General features: G+C 39.0%; 2 protein-coding genes across 3 annotated transcripts; one reads left to right on the forward strand and one right to left on the reverse strand.

The window, feature by feature from the left end:
• Window positions 1-382: 382 nt before the first annotated feature.
• Window positions 383-7,858, forward strand: tcea1 (transcription elongation factor A (SII), 1). Its single transcript, XM_034104462.2, has 10 exons — window positions 383-598; window positions 1,773-1,835; window positions 1,913-2,018; window positions 2,288-2,387; window positions 3,238-3,386; window positions 3,534-3,590; window positions 4,106-4,260; window positions 4,431-4,577; window positions 6,185-6,256; window positions 7,456-7,858. The coding sequence occupies exons 1-10, from the start codon at window positions 524-526 to the stop codon at window positions 7,462-7,464; spliced, it is 933 nt and encodes a 310-aa protein (XP_033960353.1). The 5' UTR covers window positions 383-523; the 3' UTR covers window positions 7,465-7,858.
• A 1,377-nt stretch (window positions 7,859-9,235) lies between these two features.
• On the reverse strand, window positions 9,236-15,917 carry rgs20 (regulator of G protein signaling 20). 2 transcript variants are annotated; one of them, XM_034103785.2, is made up of 6 exons: window positions 15,724-15,917; window positions 15,434-15,486; window positions 13,953-14,137; window positions 13,276-13,350; window positions 12,953-13,187; window positions 9,236-11,710 (listed from the first exon to the last, which is right to left on the reverse strand). In XM_034103785.2, exons 2-6 carry the CDS (start codon window positions 15,443-15,445, stop codon window positions 11,522-11,524), a joined length of 696 nt encoding a protein of 231 aa, XP_033959676.1. In that variant the 5' UTR covers window positions 15,446-15,486; window positions 15,724-15,917; the 3' UTR covers window positions 9,236-11,521. The 2 variants fall into 2 exon arrangements, with proteins under 2 accessions (XP_033959676.1, XP_033959677.1); XM_034103786.2 differs by lacking the exon at window positions 15,434-15,486.
• Window positions 15,918-17,962: the final 2,045 nt, after the last annotated feature.

Below are 17,962 nucleotides of genomic sequence, written 5' to 3' on the forward strand. Positions count from 1 at the left end.
TTTCACTCCATAAGTACATTTCCCTTGTCGTATTTAAATACTTTTACTATGAATTGAGTATTCTTACAGTGTAGTTTTAGTACTTTTACTCAAGTAAAGAATCTGAATACTTTTTCCCACCACTGCAGAGCGGTGGGAATAACAATGTGCATTTACTCTAGTACCGTACTTAACTGTTGTACTTGTACTTGATTAACCTTTTGAATGCAGGACCTTTACTTGGTACCGTCTGTTATTTCTACTTTCTCTTAAATACAAGATCTGAGTACTTCTCCCACCTCTGAATAATCCATAGACTGGAATAAACCCATCTGGGCTCTCACATGTGCCCACTGTCCTGAGGAATCTTGGGTTTCGTCTCGATTAACTGCCCCTGAACCCATCATGCATCGACTGCTCAGGTCTGCTGCGGTTTTGGTCCCTGAAGTAGACGCCGCTGCTCTCACTTCTCTCGGCGTGTTCTTTGTCGGGAATTTTCAATCCCCATTTCTCCCGACTTTTGTATACAATCGGATCACTCAACATGGGTAAAAAGGAGGAAGAGGAGATCATCAGAATTGCGAAGAAAATGGATAAAATGGCGCAGAAGAAAAATGGGGTGAGAAAAATGGGTTCCTACTACCCGCTAACATTGGCGCTAATGGATTGTTGTTATGTGGTTAGCTACCTACTGTGCATCTAATTCACCCTCAAACCTGTTGAGTGATTGTAAACACGATTCTAAATGTTGAGTATTTTCTCTAACCTATTTACGGGACTGTTACCCCTAACAACATGTAGTTATATGTGTTGCCAGCAGCTAGCCACTTAGCAGTCCTTGCTAACGTTATGCCTTGCAGCGTAATAACATATTGGATGTAGTGTGGTGATTTAAAGAAGAGCTAAATTAAGTAGCTAGTTAGAAATCAACATCTGCAATCATTCCTTCAATAAAAACTAAGATTTCAGTAGTGTTTTGCAAGCGGCTAACATTAGCTAGTGCGTTAACTAACTGTTATGGTTAACTGTTAGCCTCCTAGCTACTGTTATTGTACTACATGTAATCCAACGCTACTGGGGCTAGAGGTAACGGTCAGATTCGTTTCTGATAACACTGCTGAATATATTATAGTGACAAAGTACCAATGTATCACATTTGAGAAGCTACTCCAAGCTAATGTTCGTTGTTTTGCTTGAAAATCAACTAGAATGAAGAATCAATTATCCGGACAGTTGCTGTTTCCTTTACTGTCAATTGAGTAGTGTACAGTTTAACTTATAATTGTTGATTTTGAACTTGTTTTTTATTATTGTTTTCTTTAAGCACGATGTCATTCAGGTGATGCCAATAAAGCTATTTGAATAATATTAGTAGAGAATGACACCAATTACAAAAAGATAGGAACCCGATTTACACCACTTCCTCCCAGAAGTAAACAAACTCTATTTTTGTTGGTTTTCTTGTTTGTTTTTACTTTATTATTATTATTGATTTACTTACACACTAACATTATTGCTATTGCTATGTATGTATTCCTCCTCCCCGGGGCATCCCTCTGTCCACAGTGTCACACAAATACCTACAAAACTGCCACTAAAAGAACCACTACATTATATACCAAGTCTGTTAACATCTATTAATGTCTGTATATCTCATTGCAGCTTTGTATGTCTAATGTCCCATATTTGTACAATGTCCCATAGACAAAATAGACAGAAAGGAAAACTAGTCAACATCTTTCTTACGTCTGAATTGCTGTTGTTAATATATCAAATTTAAATCTCCTCTGCAGGCCGGGGCTTTGGACTTATTGAAGGAGCTGCGAAGTATCCCCATGACTCTCGAGCTGCTTCAGGTATCTTTGCTCATGTATTCTCACGGCTCACTGTCGCTTCTCAAAGCCTGGAGCTCTGACACAGTGTCTTTCCACAGTCTACCAGAATCGGGATGTCGGTTAACGCCATCCGCAAGCAGAGCACAGACGACGAGGTGACATCTCTAGCCAAGTCCCTGATCAAGTCATGGAAGAAGCTTTTAGGTAGGTTTCTCATTTCAACCCAAGAGGTTCTTCCACGACAGTTTTTCTCTGAGGGGAATTACTATCTGATTATGATATTGTCCATAATGCTAAATAATCCGTCACTCTTCTCCACCCATATATATACATTATAGGCAACAATTTAAGAAACTTTGTGGGTTTGGCAATTTCTTCTAAATGCAGAGCTATTCAGCTGACTGGCATTAGGAAGCACTGACGTAACAAATATCTAATGTTGCTTTCCCTTCTGTTATTCTCTTTCTCTCCAGATGAGCCTACTGGTGGAGATAAAACGTCAGATGAAAAGAGGAAAGAGCAAACAACGCCTTCTTCTCCCTCGCAGGGAAGTCCAGAGGCAAAAGAAGAAGGGTAACAAGAGTGATAATAATATACAATAGAGAACCGCAGTGACGCGTCCTAAAACCCGGATGTAAACTCCTTCCGGTTCCTTCATCAAAAACGCAATGCAATTTCTCCATAGGATTTTGGAAAATAGCTGGAAATAAGGTCTGTGGTTGAAACACATTTAAGAGACGGATCACGTTTTGTTCAGCCGGATAATCTCCACATGTCTACCCTACTTTTATAATTTTCGAAGCATAAATCTAGTCGCAAAATGCTAACGTTATGCTATAAACGAACTACAGCAGGGTCGCTGCTTCAACGTCACGCCAACTTAAGATCCATATTCAAACATACAGATTGTAAATGGTACAAGTTGAAGCGTTTGTTTGAACAGTTTGCAGGAGGCAGGTACTTGCTTTCAAGCAGAACAGGGCAAACAAACTTAGCGGGAGTGTTTTACGTGTTCGGTGTAATGACGTAAAACGGCCTGGACAACTTCTGTAGTCCTATTCAGCCACTCGGTAACAACCATCGTTTTTCAGACATGTAAACTCTTCAAAAATCACCAGCGGGGTCACTGCTGATGGATTTAATGTCGTAGAACAAAACGTGATCTGTCTCTTCAATTCGTGTCAACCACAGACCTTATTTCCAGCTATTTTCCAAAATCCTATGGAGAAATTGCATTGCTTTTTATCGAAGGAACCGGACGTGGTAAAAATGCTAACTTACTTCCGGGTTTTAGGACGTCACTGCGGTTCTCTATTGCTTTACACCTATTGTGACTAAGCGTCAGCAGAGATTTGTTGCCGTTTGCTAAACGTTTTCATATTTTTCTCAGAATTCAAGTTCTCTTCTCTCCTTGCTCCCACAGCAGCTCCAGCAGTAACTCCAGCAGCAAGAGTGAACGCGCTGACGTTTCATCCAACTCATTGATCCCGACTTTTCCTCGCGCCTCAGGCACCTCTGACTCTATCAGGCTCAAGTGCCGAGAGCTGATGACCCAAGCACTGCAGACTGGAGGTAATATATGTTGGTATATATCATATGGAAAACACATTTTACATAGGATATACTGTATGTTATTGTGGTTTGTTACTATTACCCTTTTGAACTGTATTTTTCATAATTTTGTACACTGCCTCTTACTATTTACCTTGTGTTTTTCAGATGATCATATTGCTATTGGTGCTGATTGTGATGAACTGGGCGCGCAGATCGAGGAAAATATCCTTAACATTGAATGGAAAGTGTGTTTGGAAGCAGTATGTACTGACCTGGCCAAGGCATTTGGTATTTAGGAGAACCTTTAAGCTTTTTAAGCTGTAGATGCGTGTGGTGCAGTGGGTTGTGTATTGGTGTTCGGATCAGGGGGTCACATGTCGTTGTGTCCCTGGGCAAGACACTTCATCCCAAATTGCTCTTGTGGGGATTGTCCACAGTATTGAGTATGTAAGTCGCTTTGGATTAAAGCGTCTAACAAGTGACATGTAATGTAATAGATATAAAAGTTGTTTTGAGCTTGCTCTTTTATAATCAGCAGAAAAAGTCCCTTTACTGTGTTTGCCTCTTTGCTGCCGTGCAGGTCATGGTACATTTGTATTCATGGAATTACAGGAAGTTTGGGTCAGAGTTGTTAATGTGATTAATTTGTGTTAAACATGTTTTGTCACGTTAAGGTTTCCAGATGATTATCTTTTTTTAAACCCATTGCAACATCGTATTCCTTGACTTGCTACCACTTATCTTTCAAGAGTTTAAGAACACAGACATGAGATACAAGAACCGTGTGCGGAGCCGAATCTCGAACTTAAAGGATGTAAAGAACCCGAATTTAAGGAGGACAGTGCTCTGCGGGAATGTGTCCCCTGAGCGGATGGCTAAGATGACCGCAGAGGTGTGTTAAAGATCCTGGAACTGGCACACAGTCAGAAGTAGAGATAATCCAACACTGTTGTTCTTCTTACATTGAATCTCTTTGTTGATCATTTAACTTGGTCACAGGGCTGTGTATCTATTGTTTTGAATACATGAAACATAAAGATTGACTGACTTCTGTTTCTGTAGGATATGGCCAGTGATGAGCTGAAGGAAATGAGAAAGAATTTGACCAAAGAGGCTGTCCGGGAACACCAGATGGCCACCACAGGAGGCTGTCAGACGGATCTATTCACCTGTGGAAAGTGCAAGGGGAAGTGCTGCACCTACACACAGGTACGGAGGGCCATTCATGCTTCATTTGAACTGTTGCAGTAAAATGGGTGTCCAAACTTTTTTCTCCGAGGGCCACATACAGAAAAATATATGAAGGGCTGGGCCACTCACTAGAGGAGAGGTATTTTGCCTCATAAGTTGAGTTGTAAGTTCGCAAAATCAATCAAGTGTAGGCAAATTATGCTTTATACTTGAAAATGCTTTAAGAAAAAACAGCCAACATCACAGCTCTCCAGAGGGTTTAATTGTTTTTGTTTGCAGCTCATTCCTTAAGACAGAAGCCTCAGATTGCTTATAATAAGGGGAAATATGAAGCTGGATATGGAAACAAGTTATTAGGCTTTTTTAGAAAATGTTTTCAACTTTAATTGATGGGATTCATTTGGAAGTGGGCTTATTAACACATGAATACTACTGTGTAACAGATGTTTACATATATATTTAAGAAGTACAATACAATGCTTTACAATACAAGACAGCAATCAGGACAGCAGATAGCTTGCCCATCTTCCGGCGCAGACTGAAAACTCATCTCTTTCGACTCCACTTCGAGCGAGAGAATTACTAACAAAGCACTTATATACTAATAAAGGACTGGCTTACCTAAAGCTAGTGGAGAAGCACTTGAAATGTTTTGGCTCTATGAAACCTGGTGTACTTATATAATTCTGTTTTCTTCAAGTTTGTATTTTGTGGGTCGAACGCACTTATTGTAAGTCGCTTTGGATAAAAGAGTCAGCTAAATGCAATGTAATGTAATAATGTAAAAGACAATACAAGTTTCATTTGTGGGCCATATTGCATTATACCTTTTGAATTAGCTGAGGGCCGATTCAAAATGGCCTGTGGGCCGCATTTGGCACCCGGGCCGTAGTTTGGACACCCCTGCTGTAAAAGAAGGATGTTATGGTTGATGGTAAAATTGGTTCAACAAGAGATTACATCTCATTGGGAGAGTAAACGCAAGGTGTTGTGATAATTCATTTCATTGCAACAACAACAAAAAGTACTGGGTTTATTAAAAGTCTTGAAAGATGGCAAATGCAAGATTTTGACCGTAATGTTATCAAGGTATGGAAAGCTTTTATTTTGAAAAGTTCTTAATTTTCGATATCATTCGGTGTTCAATATACACAACCAGTCATGTGAACCAAAAGTCTTTCAATATTTGTTTGTCGTATTTGTTATAAAACAGAATGCCTGGAGCGGACTGGAGCTAGCTAAGTATTAAATAACCAGGATCCAAACACACAATCAAAGTTAATATAAACAGCTGGTTATGAATAACGGCTATAAAGGAATTCTTTACACATTGAACTTTACAATTGCATTTATATTAACATTTTACATTTAATGATAAAGGCATTAACATTTTAGATTTAGGTGCCTTGAAAGACCTTGAATAGTGCTGTAAATACCTGTTGATGTATATGAATTGACTTAATTAAAATAGGTTGGTTACATTAATATTATATTGGTTTGACTTCATGTTCATCATGTAACTCAACTTAGTAAAGAGCAAAATGTACTTTTCATGATTTTGAAATCAGTCTAAACTGCAGTTTGATTAGTTATAAATGGATTGTGAATGTTTCTGTCTTTTCCAGGTTCAAACTCGCAGTGCTGATGAACCGATGACCACGTTTGTCTTCTGCAATGATTGCGGAAATCGATGGAAGGTATGTTGGTTCACGCTCTGTTGACTAAGGGCATCAAGAATCTTTATTTTTTAGTTTTTACTTAGATAAAAGATCGAGACCATTTGGTCCACTCTCCATGCAGACTTCAACTGCTCACCTTTTCATATGTAATCCCACTTTTGCTGAACTAAATGCTAGTTGACACCGAAGTCTGCCACCTGGTGACGCCTCAATGTTGTTGCATATTAAATAAAGCTGAAATGATAAATCAAGTCGAGAAACAGAAATGTGTTTCACAGATAATCGGTTTAGGTGTTAATCTAAATATCAAGCTAATATCAAAACTGTTTATTTTGTTGCCTTATTACAATTCTTCTTCTTTTATAATTTACATTTGATAGATTAAAGAATTTCTGAATTTAGTAAAATAACCAATTGATAGATTTAATGATGATTAAGACAATTGTAACGTGCACAACGTCTACATATATCTCGTGTTGTAGTTTGAATTCATCTCGATTTGTACATTTGAGTTCGTTAGTTATGGTACCACTTTACAATAAGACTACCCTTATAAAGGGTTTACCAATAGTTTGTAATTCATTTATTAATTAGGTTGTGAACACTTTATAAATCATTAATAAGCTTTTATAAGACATGAGATAAACAGGGCGACTGTGACTGGTTGCTTGCCAAATAGTGAGCCCACATGTATCTGTACTGCTAAGCCTTATATTGGCTACCTAGCTTACTTCGTCTTCTTCATCAGCCAGCATCCTTAGTATCTGTTGCTCACCGAGTTGATTCTCGCTAAGTAGCCAATATAAGGCTTAGTCATCTTGCCAAATAGTGAGCCTGTGTTGATGTATGAAAACTGTTAGAACTGGTTTATAAATGGTTCTTAATGATTAATAAAGTGTTTACAACCTAATTCATAACCCAATTATAACCCATTTATGAATCCTTTATAAGGGTAGTCTCATTGTAAAGTGGTATATCCATGGTAAAAACCAATATTTGTAAATTAAATCAACATTTATTTAATCACTGCAATTTCATCAGTTTGATGATTGAGAGTCGAGTCTAGGAATAGTTTTTAAAATTAAAATTAAAACAAATGATGGTCTTTGTTGATTTATATTCCCCCCCTACCAGCCCCTTCATGGCTTATTATAATCAGTGTTTAAATGTAAATATTGCATTGTCTTGGTATTAATAATGTCTTTGTTTTTTTACAGTTCTGCTGAATCTGCGCGACACTCCCGACAAGTAGCAAATTCCCTGACCAGATTGTGTCTCTGCAACACATTGGAGCTTTGTATTTTGTGGTACATAGTACACACCATGCCATACAGAGATGCCACAGGTTACCGTTTGATATAAATATCCGGTTCATAGGTTGAAGTCACCCAAAAGCCCTCCCCCCAAATATTTTACTATTGTCATTAGTTGTTTTGTCACTGTCAGATATATGCGATCGATCTTGTCTCAATTTCTTTTATCTGCATTTTTTTATATGTAGTTTTAACACTTTGAGAAATGTTGTTTTTTGCTTTTCCCTCACGACATGGAATTGTTTTTATTTAATTTCCCAATAAAAGTGTAATCCATTTGATTAAAAAACAAGTGCTTTTCATTAGACTTTGGTGTCCTGTGTGTGTGTGTGTGTGTGTGTGTGTGTGTGTGTGTGTGTGTGTGTGTGTGTGTGTGTGTGTGTGTGTGTGCGCGCGCGCGTGTGCGCATTATTCATCACATCAAAGTGGATGTGATGAATATTAATCTGCTGAGGGACCGGGTAATGTCATTGGCAGAACCAGGAGACACACAATTGTTTCCCCTTCCTCTTGGTTTTTGTTTTTTAACTGCCAGGTGCAAAAACTCTATGGTGACCAGCCGTTGTGTAGTCTTCACACAACCTGAACACACACCAATAAGTGTGTTTAATCTTTGAGTAAGTCTTCATGGATACAATAATAAAGTATTGGAATAGCTACTAATTTAAAAAGCAACCTGTTTGTGCCCTAAATGTTCCGAATCTGTCAAACCCTTTTTCTCATCCTATTATATTTAGGTTTTTGTTGGTCTTTTCTATTATAATCATAGAAGAAAACAGCAGTCCCATGTTCACGAAGACTACAAATAGTGGGATAAGAAAATGGCCGTTTCTCACTACAAGGAGCACAACTAAGTATTTTGTATGAAACTGAACCATGCTTAAGGTTCACACACTATGATGAGGGTGTGGCTCAGTATGTTAGTGCGTTGATTTTCGGACGGGGGGGACGCTGGATCAATCCCCACTGTGTCCCTGGGAAAGACACTTCACCACAAATGGCTCCTGAGGGGATTGCCCACAGTATTGAGTGTCCGAAGTCGCTTTGGGTAAAAGCATCTAACATTTGTCATGTAATGTAACTCACAAGCTTAGTGAAAATATTTCTGTCAATTTTTACTTGCATTTAGCTTGATTGCAAATTAATTGAAAGATAATTTACCGCTACATATTATTAGAATTGTACAAACTGAATTAATAGCTTAAAGTATAATCTTGAGTAGGGCCTCAACAATGTAATTTTAAAAGCTACTGTTTCAATATGAAGCTCAAGTGTGGAACAAGCTGTTATCCTTGTGTACTATTATGCTTGCGTGATATGACCCGTAGCTTCTTACTCAATTGAATCATATTTAGTCGATATTTAATCGAGTTAACCAACTCAGCTCATGAACAAGAATCAAATTTGTGATTTTCTTTATTTAGATGCACCTGATCCATTCGTTTGATGGAGAAAGCCCCCCAATATTTGGGGAAAACATCTGTACTGAAAACATTTCAACTTACACGTTCCTATTGACGTATTTTGCTCATGTTTACCTTCAGACCAATATCTTAATTAATCAGCTGTTGCATTACATTCCTTTAATGTTTAAGTAAGATTTTGAGTAGTGTTTAGATTTCTTGTTTTTTTAGGAACGTTTGAGTACTTTATGGTTGTGTAGTGTAGCTTTACGATCAAATCATACGAGAGTCAGTAAAATTATTGTGCTTTATTTTATCTTAATCAAAATGCCCACAAGTCTTTATTTTCTTGGAGAGTAGCAGAAAAAAAAAACTAAACCATATACTGTAAACATTCACATTATTAGTTTTTTTAGAAATGCATTCTTCAGTAAACTCAGCGCAAAATAACACATTTCATATAGTAAACAAAAGAAAAAAAACAACATTTATAGGCATCACTCCAAACCATTGGCTTAGATTGTGTTTTGAGGTTGATCTGCACGGTGTATCCATCAGCTCAAATTGCACGTAGTAAGTGTAATTAACTCTAAGACAAGTAGAAGTGCCACCTCAAAGCACACAGGTTGGCAGAAGTTCCCCTCAAACAGCCCTATCCATTGATCTCTTGAGCAAATAAAGACATGTGTTATCATCACCATCCACCAAAGTGTTGGGTAGTGTTACTAAAATGGACCGATGTTGTCACGACTAAGAAATCAAGACAAAACACATGCAATAATTTAGCCCAAGAAAGGGTCGATCCAGTAAACTGGCCTCCTGCTCCAGTAACCCCTCTTCTGGTAAGAGTCTGAAAACATCTGTTGCCCATGAGAAAGATGTCATAAAATTGAATGCCAAGGCACTTCCCCATGTGAGGATCTTGTCTTTGAGTGACATGTTTGTGAGGCAACAAAGTAATCCAACTAAAAACAGAATTCATAAAAGTATTTAATACTTGGCAACTCCAATTTTTGCCAATGGAAACGCTCTGGTAAAACACAGTTTATGTGGTAGCTTTGGTGTTGACCCCAGCGCCTATTTCAATCTGAAGTCGTTTTCATATTGCATGTGAGCTTTTTTAAGTAAATATGTTGAAGGATGATACGCAGACATCTCTTCCTGCTGTCAGAAAAGATCAGCCTCACACATTACGTATTATTTTACCCGTCTGTAATTTATAGAGAAATCTCTCTTCTTTTTTAAAAATCCTATAATGAACTATGTATACTCTTATAGGTAACATAGAGTAGGTGTTAGACTTCCAATGGATGACTTCAGACAATTGTCAGCTAAATATGTCAATCAATTGTCTAGAGAAAATATACAAATGTACAGATATGTAGAATTTAAGCTGTTATTTGTAAGAAATGTGCTTATTTGCTTTTTTTGAGAAGTAAATACCACTCTCATGTCTGTGCAATAAATAAGACTGGAAAGGGGAAACATATAGAGGAAAAAAAGATATGTTATAAAGATAGGCAGATTGTGTTACCTTTAGACAGAGCAATGCTAGCTGTTACCCCTGTAGTGAGTCTTTATTCTGAGCAGTCTCTTATTGTAGCTTTACATTTAGTGAACAGATCCTTCAATCCAACTGTATCAAGCAAATTAAAAGTTTACAACCATATCATAAATTAATAATCAATTTGGTACACTATCGTTGACTTCACCAGAGAGCTTCAATATAATCTGTACTTGTCATTTTTCTGTATTGGCAATAAATATCAATAAATAAAAAATACTTTATCTGGTAAATAGAATTGCTTAGGTTCTGGTAAAACTAAATTAAATATATGAGGTGCACTGAGATAATACTTTATAAATACTCTTCTATCATTGATTTTGAGCTATCGTCCCTTTCTGTTACGGCAGTTTCAACCACACACACCTTCTACACTAACTGGAGTTGCCAAGTCGCTGTCACAGGTACCAAAGTGTGAGGTTAGGTAACAAAACAGGGTAAAACCAAGGTAAAATCATTAATACCCCACAAAGCTGCCTGCAAGTAGAGCTAACACGTAGCCTTTGACTTGAGCTTTGATTTTCATACGCAGTAAATAGAACCAGGCGTCTCTACATAAAGTACCCACAATTCAATTTTTACTATTTACAAACTCATAAATATATAGTCTACAGTAGGAATCATTTCCCCCCCAAAACAATCATACAAAAAAACAACAGACCATAAAAAACTCTGAACACAAATAAAATAGATTATTTCTATCAAAATAAAGAAAAATTAAACGGAAACAAAATGTATTCATATTCCTTTGGAGTGTTTTGCTATGTTGATCTGTAGCAGTACTTGTGATGTCGAGCCCTCGGGAGATTTTGAGACCTGAGTGTCGTCGGTCAGGTGCAGATCACAATAGCGCTGAGTTCCCTGGGAGGGGCCAGGCCCGAGGCCCGGTTCATGTAATCCTACACTGAACATACAAAGAAACATTTGAAAAAAAGGGGGATAAGGATAGGGGGGAATTGGGAGGGGGGTAAAGAGAGTTAAAATATCACAGGTCATCACCACCCTAAGATTCGGGGGACTGCTCTGACAGAGTGTTGAGCAGGTTTTTGTAGGCTGAGGAGTTCATGTAGCGAGGATACGAGTCTCTTTGCATTAGTGTGTAGATCTGCACCTGGGCGTCTTCAAAGGTTTGCAAGTTGGGTTCCTGTATGTTCCTGTTGATCGTTTCACGCACACGGGAGTCAAGGCTCACCTGGGAGTCAAGAACAGGGGTTTCAATTAGAGAGAACTGCATGTGCACATTCTCAGTGACAGTCTGGAGAAAAATGGCATTCTAATGGATATCTTATTTGTTCTCTTACTGAGACTTTAAGTATATTGATATCACTCTGTCTTCCAGCTTAGATAACACAAAGATGGAAAATGAAGTAAACAGCTAGCCTGACTCCGTCTACAGACAACATCCACCTCCCAGCCCCTCTGCACCTTAGCATGTTATCTCATCTGTTTGATTCCATTTCAACAAAGTGTACAAATGACAATGTGCTGCTTTATGTGCTTTAATTATTTCTAAACTGGAAAATGTTACTCCCAGTTGTCTAAAATGGTTACCTGGAAACTGATTAGAGCCCAGAAATAATCCAAGGTTTCCTTAGCATAGCATAGCATAGGGTTTTGTACAGTTTAAGAAGTGCGGGTTGCTGGATTTTGTTAGCTTTGGAGAGAGCCAGGTTAGCTGTTTCCCTATGTTTAAATGTGTTATGCTGAGCTAAGATAACCAGCTGTAGCTTCATATTAAAGGTGGGGTAGGTCATTTTGGAGAAACCAGCTCGAGTGCGCTAGAATTTGAAAATACACAGCCGGAAGAAATCTGCCACTTCCTTACAGAGCCCCTCCTCCAACACACACGAATGCGCACATGACCAATGAGGGCACGAGATAAGTTTATGCACAGATGGAAGGCTGACAGGCAGGTAGGCCATCCAGTTATTTTAGCCGGGCCGGCTAAAATGATTGGTCGTGCTTTTTACAGCGCTACGGCTTCCACAGATTACATTTTTATGTATTTATTGTCAAAGCATTTAATATATTCATTGCTATCGGGATGGAGCATTCAATGGAATATAACAAAAAGTGTTTCTGAAATAAATTACATACCCCACCTTTAACCATAAAGACAAGATAGTCAATCTTCAACATATTCAAAAATGGTTCAATTAACCTTTTATCTATTTTTATGATTGTGTTTGCTTTAAAGTTGTTTTAAATGTTTTCTTTACATGTTATTATTATAATTATTACCATCAGGCCTACCTTTGTATATTGTGTGTTGTCACTAATCTAAATGTATTTGCTGAAACAGATTATGTGAGTTGGTGGACACCTGAATTTCCCCCAGAGAATGGAGTATATTATATCTTTCTATTTATTATAAAGATTCTTGTTTGAATTCAACACATGTTTATCATACCAGTGATATTAAGAGCTGTCATACCTCTTTAGGCGAAAGGATGGAGATGTAGTCCTCATAGATGGCCCGAGCTCTCTCCTCTACTGGGGTTTTATTGGCATCTTTGCTGAACTCCTCGCAGGCTAACCAGAAGAGCATGTTCTCCTCGCTGAACTCGGTGCGAAGAAACTGTCGGAAGGAGTTCCTCCCCGCTGGGCAACACATTAGCTTATCGAAGGACTGCCCCCACGAGTGCACCTCCTCCAGCGTGGGCATCGGGCTGCAGGGAGCATGGACAACGTGTGAATGAGTGAGTGATTTCAACATTTACTAACTTTGGCATTTTTTGTGCTGTGAAATCAACGGACCAGTCTTCACAGTCTGAGGTCCCCTCCTTGACGTCATAAGAAGCCTTTCGGTTCCTTTCATCCCGGTCTTCATTCCTAAAAGTGACAAGGAAAAATGAATAATGAAATAATTTATCATCCTTCATTTCATATTCATTTATCGTGTTACTTACCAACGAATTATCTTACTGTATGTGTAATATAAACATTATATACATGCAAATACAACTACCACTGTAAATAGAGTAATTTATATTTATCCCAGCAGCCTTTCTTTGAAAATATTCTTTTGTTTTATTAATGCAGTTATTTTTCAAGGAAAATATGTGAAACATTTTTCTGTTTTTAGTTTCTGAAATATCTTTTTTTGCTGGATTACATAAGTAACTGTTTATCTCTTGGTTTTACATTGTTGGTCAGATATGATAAAGAATATTTTGGTTATATACTTATAGCAGATAGATTATGAATACATAGATATTTCAAGGGCTCACATTTTCTGCAGATAACTAACTGAATGCCGTGCAAAAAGGTTGCTGCAGGACAAGAGTCCACAGATGACATGCAAAAATATCGAGAACATATAGACACAAGCCGGAGCCTGCTGCTGAGACACAGTTTCTCAGGCTGTGATTTCCTGTGTGCAGTAATGTCGGCCGTGCTGCGCCACGACCAGCGAGTTCTCCTGGAAGACCTACCAGGAGCAGCTACAGCAGCAGCACCAACAGAAGCAACATGCATTTGATGCCCGTGGGTTAGCCTGGCCCGGCTGGCCCGGCTGGTCCTGCTGGTCCTGCTGGGATGGTGCAGTTTCTCCCGCTGCCGACTCCTGCTGCACCGACATCTGCCTCTTTCGCATCTCCATCCGCTCTGATCCCATGGGCTACAGACACAGGGGAGAGGCGCTGTGTTAAGTGTTAAACATGTCAGGAATAGCATAAAACTGGAATTTTGAACAAATTTGACCCACAATGGAGTTCTATGATACAAATTAGTGCCAGTGCAATATGCAAGGACAGCACAGTGTAGAGTGGGACACTGTGACATCCATTTTATCAGCATTTTTGATCACTTTCAGCAGGTTAATTAGATGTATTTAATGTACCACTCAGCAGTTGACACCTATGTATTTGTTATGCGTGCAGGAAGTGAAGTGCTGCTGATGCTCTAGCAGGAGCTTGTGCTGACATGCCCGCAGGCCACACTGTTAAGGAATGCTCGAATCAGGGGGGAAGTATGGAAGAATAATTTGCCGATTTTGGTTTTGTGCTGCCAAATGTGCACTGGCCAAGCACATTTTAGTCCCACTAATCTCAAACTGGCTGTATGTTACCCAAAACACTCCAAATGCATGTGTAAAATGGAAAGCTTGTTGACCATTGACTCAATGATTATAATCCAACATTTGAATCATCCCATTTGTATAAGCTTTGCAGCATTGCATTAAAGGATTTGCAAAGCTCACCGGGCCCCAAGTGGAGAAACAAATTAAATACACACGAAAATAATGTAAATATCTGTCAATTTTCTCAGGATTTCTTACTTGTCAAGTGTCAATTTGTCATGCACATTTAGGCTATCATGTCCTTGGGAAACCACTGTGTTATAATTGTGACTCTATATCAACAGAAACCCCATTAAGGATTATAGGCCTATAGATATACAGACTGGCTCACAGAATGACTTCTTGTCTGATTTTAACAAATGTGTCATCACCAGGTCACACGCTGCCAAATCCTGTCAGGTCATTTATGTAACAATGCTGTCGCTCCCAACACACGGCATAATCCGACTACTACCTGACTCAAGAAACGATGCTTTAAAAAAATAAAAATGTCAGGAGATTTTGTACATGGGAGGGGGGCCCGAAGGCGCAGCTTGCAAATCTATAACCGGAGCATCGCTCTATCACAGACTTTCGGTGAATACAATACCATTTGGTCATTTCTAAAATGGATCCGCGCCGTTTCACTCAGATTCAGAACAGGCTTCAGCTGCAGATTCCGTGCGTCCTGCCAAATGGCATATTTTACGCGTTGGGTACTTCAAAGCTGACACAATTGCAGTACGCTATGGCTTGACTATAGACGATGAAATGGGGGGTGGGGGTGGTCGTATCCATTCAAAAATAATAAATCATGATAACAGCAAATACAGCGCTATTCCTCTTCAATCTTACCGTAGCAGACATTTGAACGACACTGGGACGTAATGGCTCCTGAACGATTTTATCTGCAGAAACCATTGCTTTAGCCGCTTGCACAACACATCAATGGAAAGTGCCACCATGAAGAACCGTAGAGCTTCTTCGCCCTGGACAACCACCGAAAAGACACTGCCTAGATCTGTTAAAAGCCCACTGTACAGCAAGATAGTGACATGCCATTTAAAATTACCGGGAAACGGACTCAAATGCTCCGCTTACGAAATGTCCGTGCAATGATAAACCAGTTTGCTACCAGTACTTACACTTTCACCATGTATGCACAGCGAGAAGAGGTAATTCTTTGCCTTGATTACATCCGATGGCACATAAGGCTTTTTTCCCCGACCGGCTGCTTCAAGTCAGTACGCATGCGTCTTCTCTCCAGCTCGTAGTAGCCCAGTGAAGAGCGTAAACCCCAACAGTATGGCATAGGGTTTTACAGTGCAGATCTTTTAACCTGCCTTGTATGCGAAAGGATCTAAAACCAGACTATTCAAGCAACATAGCCTGCATTATGTCAGTTTGTAGTGAAGAAAAGGCGGTAAAACAAATCTTAGAAACTGACGCAGGTAGAAAAGGACCACTTAACTTGATTGGAGCCCATATTGCATTAAAGATATTAACAAAACCAAACAGAAATACATGCACCAGCCCATGCATGAAGTCGCTGTCTATGGTGCTGAACAGCCAGCAGCTTCTTTTTAACTGAACCTCTCTGAAGGATATGACTTTGGCAGCAAATGTTACATCATGTGTGAAGTTTAGTCTTACATTTGTACTGTCAGTTAAGTGCTTTCACATTATTGACTGATCCATCCACAAAGAGTATCAAATATTCATTTATTTAGAACAATGGCTTTTAATCTTTTAGATTACATTTGGTTTAGTTCAAATTATTGATCTGATAGGGGGAAAGGTGTTTGCATTGCACATGAGTTAGAAATTAAATCAAGCAAATGCAATGCTGTTTCCTTATCTTGTCACAACCATACACGCTCACACACAACCTTATGTCAATGCATGCACAGTCATGCAACATACACACACATAGACACATGCATTTACACATTCACACTGTCTTTTCATACATATATGGTTTTATCCTAAATCTGCAACATCTATTGTTCTAACGTCAGGAATGGCAGTTGCAATTTAGCTCCAAGTTAGTACACATTACATTGGTTGCATTGCTGCAACTATGTCTGTCTGTATAAAATAAAGCATACATTCCCATTTCCATGCAGGTTATACACAGTGTGTCGCATTGGATCATTCTGTAATTAACTCTTTTACAGATGATTGCCTGGCTGCTCTGTGCCTTGTTTAATACAGTGCAGGCCTACAACCAGTAATGATGTAGAAGACAACACTGCCATCTGAAGGCGGCTGAAGCTGCAGCACACACACAACATTCTCTCTGCACATGATAGTAAAGCACAGGCTGACTCATACAGCCTTGATGGTCATGTGAACAAAAATGAAAGGCACGGAGACGTTGGCAACATGTTCTCTTTCATATGTTCCCTAACATTTTACATACTTGTACATTTTACTGTCGATATTTATTATATATTTGGTGCCAAACCAAGTTAATGGATGTTGTACACATACAATCTATTCTATGCTTTGCATTTTGATGCACATCCTGATTTGCTTTGTACAAACACCAGATGGCACTCTGCCTATTCTGCAAATGTGAAGCATATCATATTTTATCTAATTATCTTCTTAATTTACACCAACACTTTGGTGATGGCCACATTGTTAGTTAAGATGCTCTTTGATTGCATGAAAATTAACGTCATCCCTCCCAAATTGTAATAAGAAGTGCTGCAAAAATGTGAGCCCCCTGTAATACAACACTGGGTGGAGAACTCACAGCATCCATACAGACCTGGTACAGTTCTATGATACTGCCAATTGAACTAATTGACGCTTAGGGATTCATCTGCTCGTTTATCGTGTCCAAAAACATAAAATGGAAGAGATTTCCTTCCTATCCAGAGTCATTACTGTGCTGAACTGGGGCATGCCCTGAGCATCCACACATCTTTATTCCCCTCTAGAGAAACGATCATGTGACTTTCTCCACAACACTTCATTTAACACCTTCCTCTGCGTTCATGTTATGCAATGCAGACCCACAAATAGCCATGATAGATTGATACATACACACGCAAGCAACGAATTACACTACACGCGGGTGAGATTCTGCACAACGCACAGACTTTTCCCTCTGAAGGCCCAAGGACAAAATCTGAACACACAAGGTCATACTGTACATAGGAAGCTGGAGGGGGACATGATGAATGAAGTCTTTTCAGGGTATGTTTAAAGGGGATTTAAACAATTGGAAAGCCTATAGGAAAAACGATTTAACTGTAGACTCAGTAACTGGAGCTACACATGCAGATAGAGAGGAAGTGTGGTTATCAACTTGACACTTCAAGCGATCATGCATGGCATCTGCGAGCATATTGCATGTGAAGATGAGTCCTTCAT

Source organism: Pseudochaenichthys georgianus, chromosome 17 (assembly GCF_902827115.2).
Source record: "Pseudochaenichthys georgianus chromosome 17, fPseGeo1.2, whole genome shotgun sequence".
Taxonomy (NCBI): domain Eukaryota; kingdom Metazoa; phylum Chordata; class Actinopteri; order Perciformes; family Channichthyidae; genus Pseudochaenichthys; species Pseudochaenichthys georgianus.

Excerpts from the sequence above, each read along its gene's own strand:
- tcea1 (XM_034104462.2), top strand. The coding sequence starts at position 524 with ATGGGTAAAAAGGAGGAAGAGGAGATCATCAGAATTGCGAAGAAAATG. Across the intron at positions 599-1,772 it reads TGGCGCAGAAGAAAAATGGG|GCCGGGGCTTTGGACTTATT; the intron begins GTGAGAAAAATG and ends TCTCCTCTGCAG. Across the intron at positions 2,019-2,287 it reads GTCATGGAAGAAGCTTTTAG|ATGAGCCTACTGGTGGAGAT; the intron begins GTAGGTTTCTCA and ends CTTTCTCTCCAG.
- rgs20 (XM_034103785.2), bottom strand. Across the intron at positions 13,188-13,275 it reads ACCTCAGACTGTGAAGACTG|CCCGATGCCCACGCTGGAGG; the intron begins GTCCGTTGATTT and ends TGCTCCCTGCAG. Across the intron at positions 11,711-12,952 it reads CCATCCTTTCGCCTAAAGAG|GTGAGCCTTGACTCCCGTGT; the intron begins GTATGACAGCTC and ends CTTGACTCCCAG.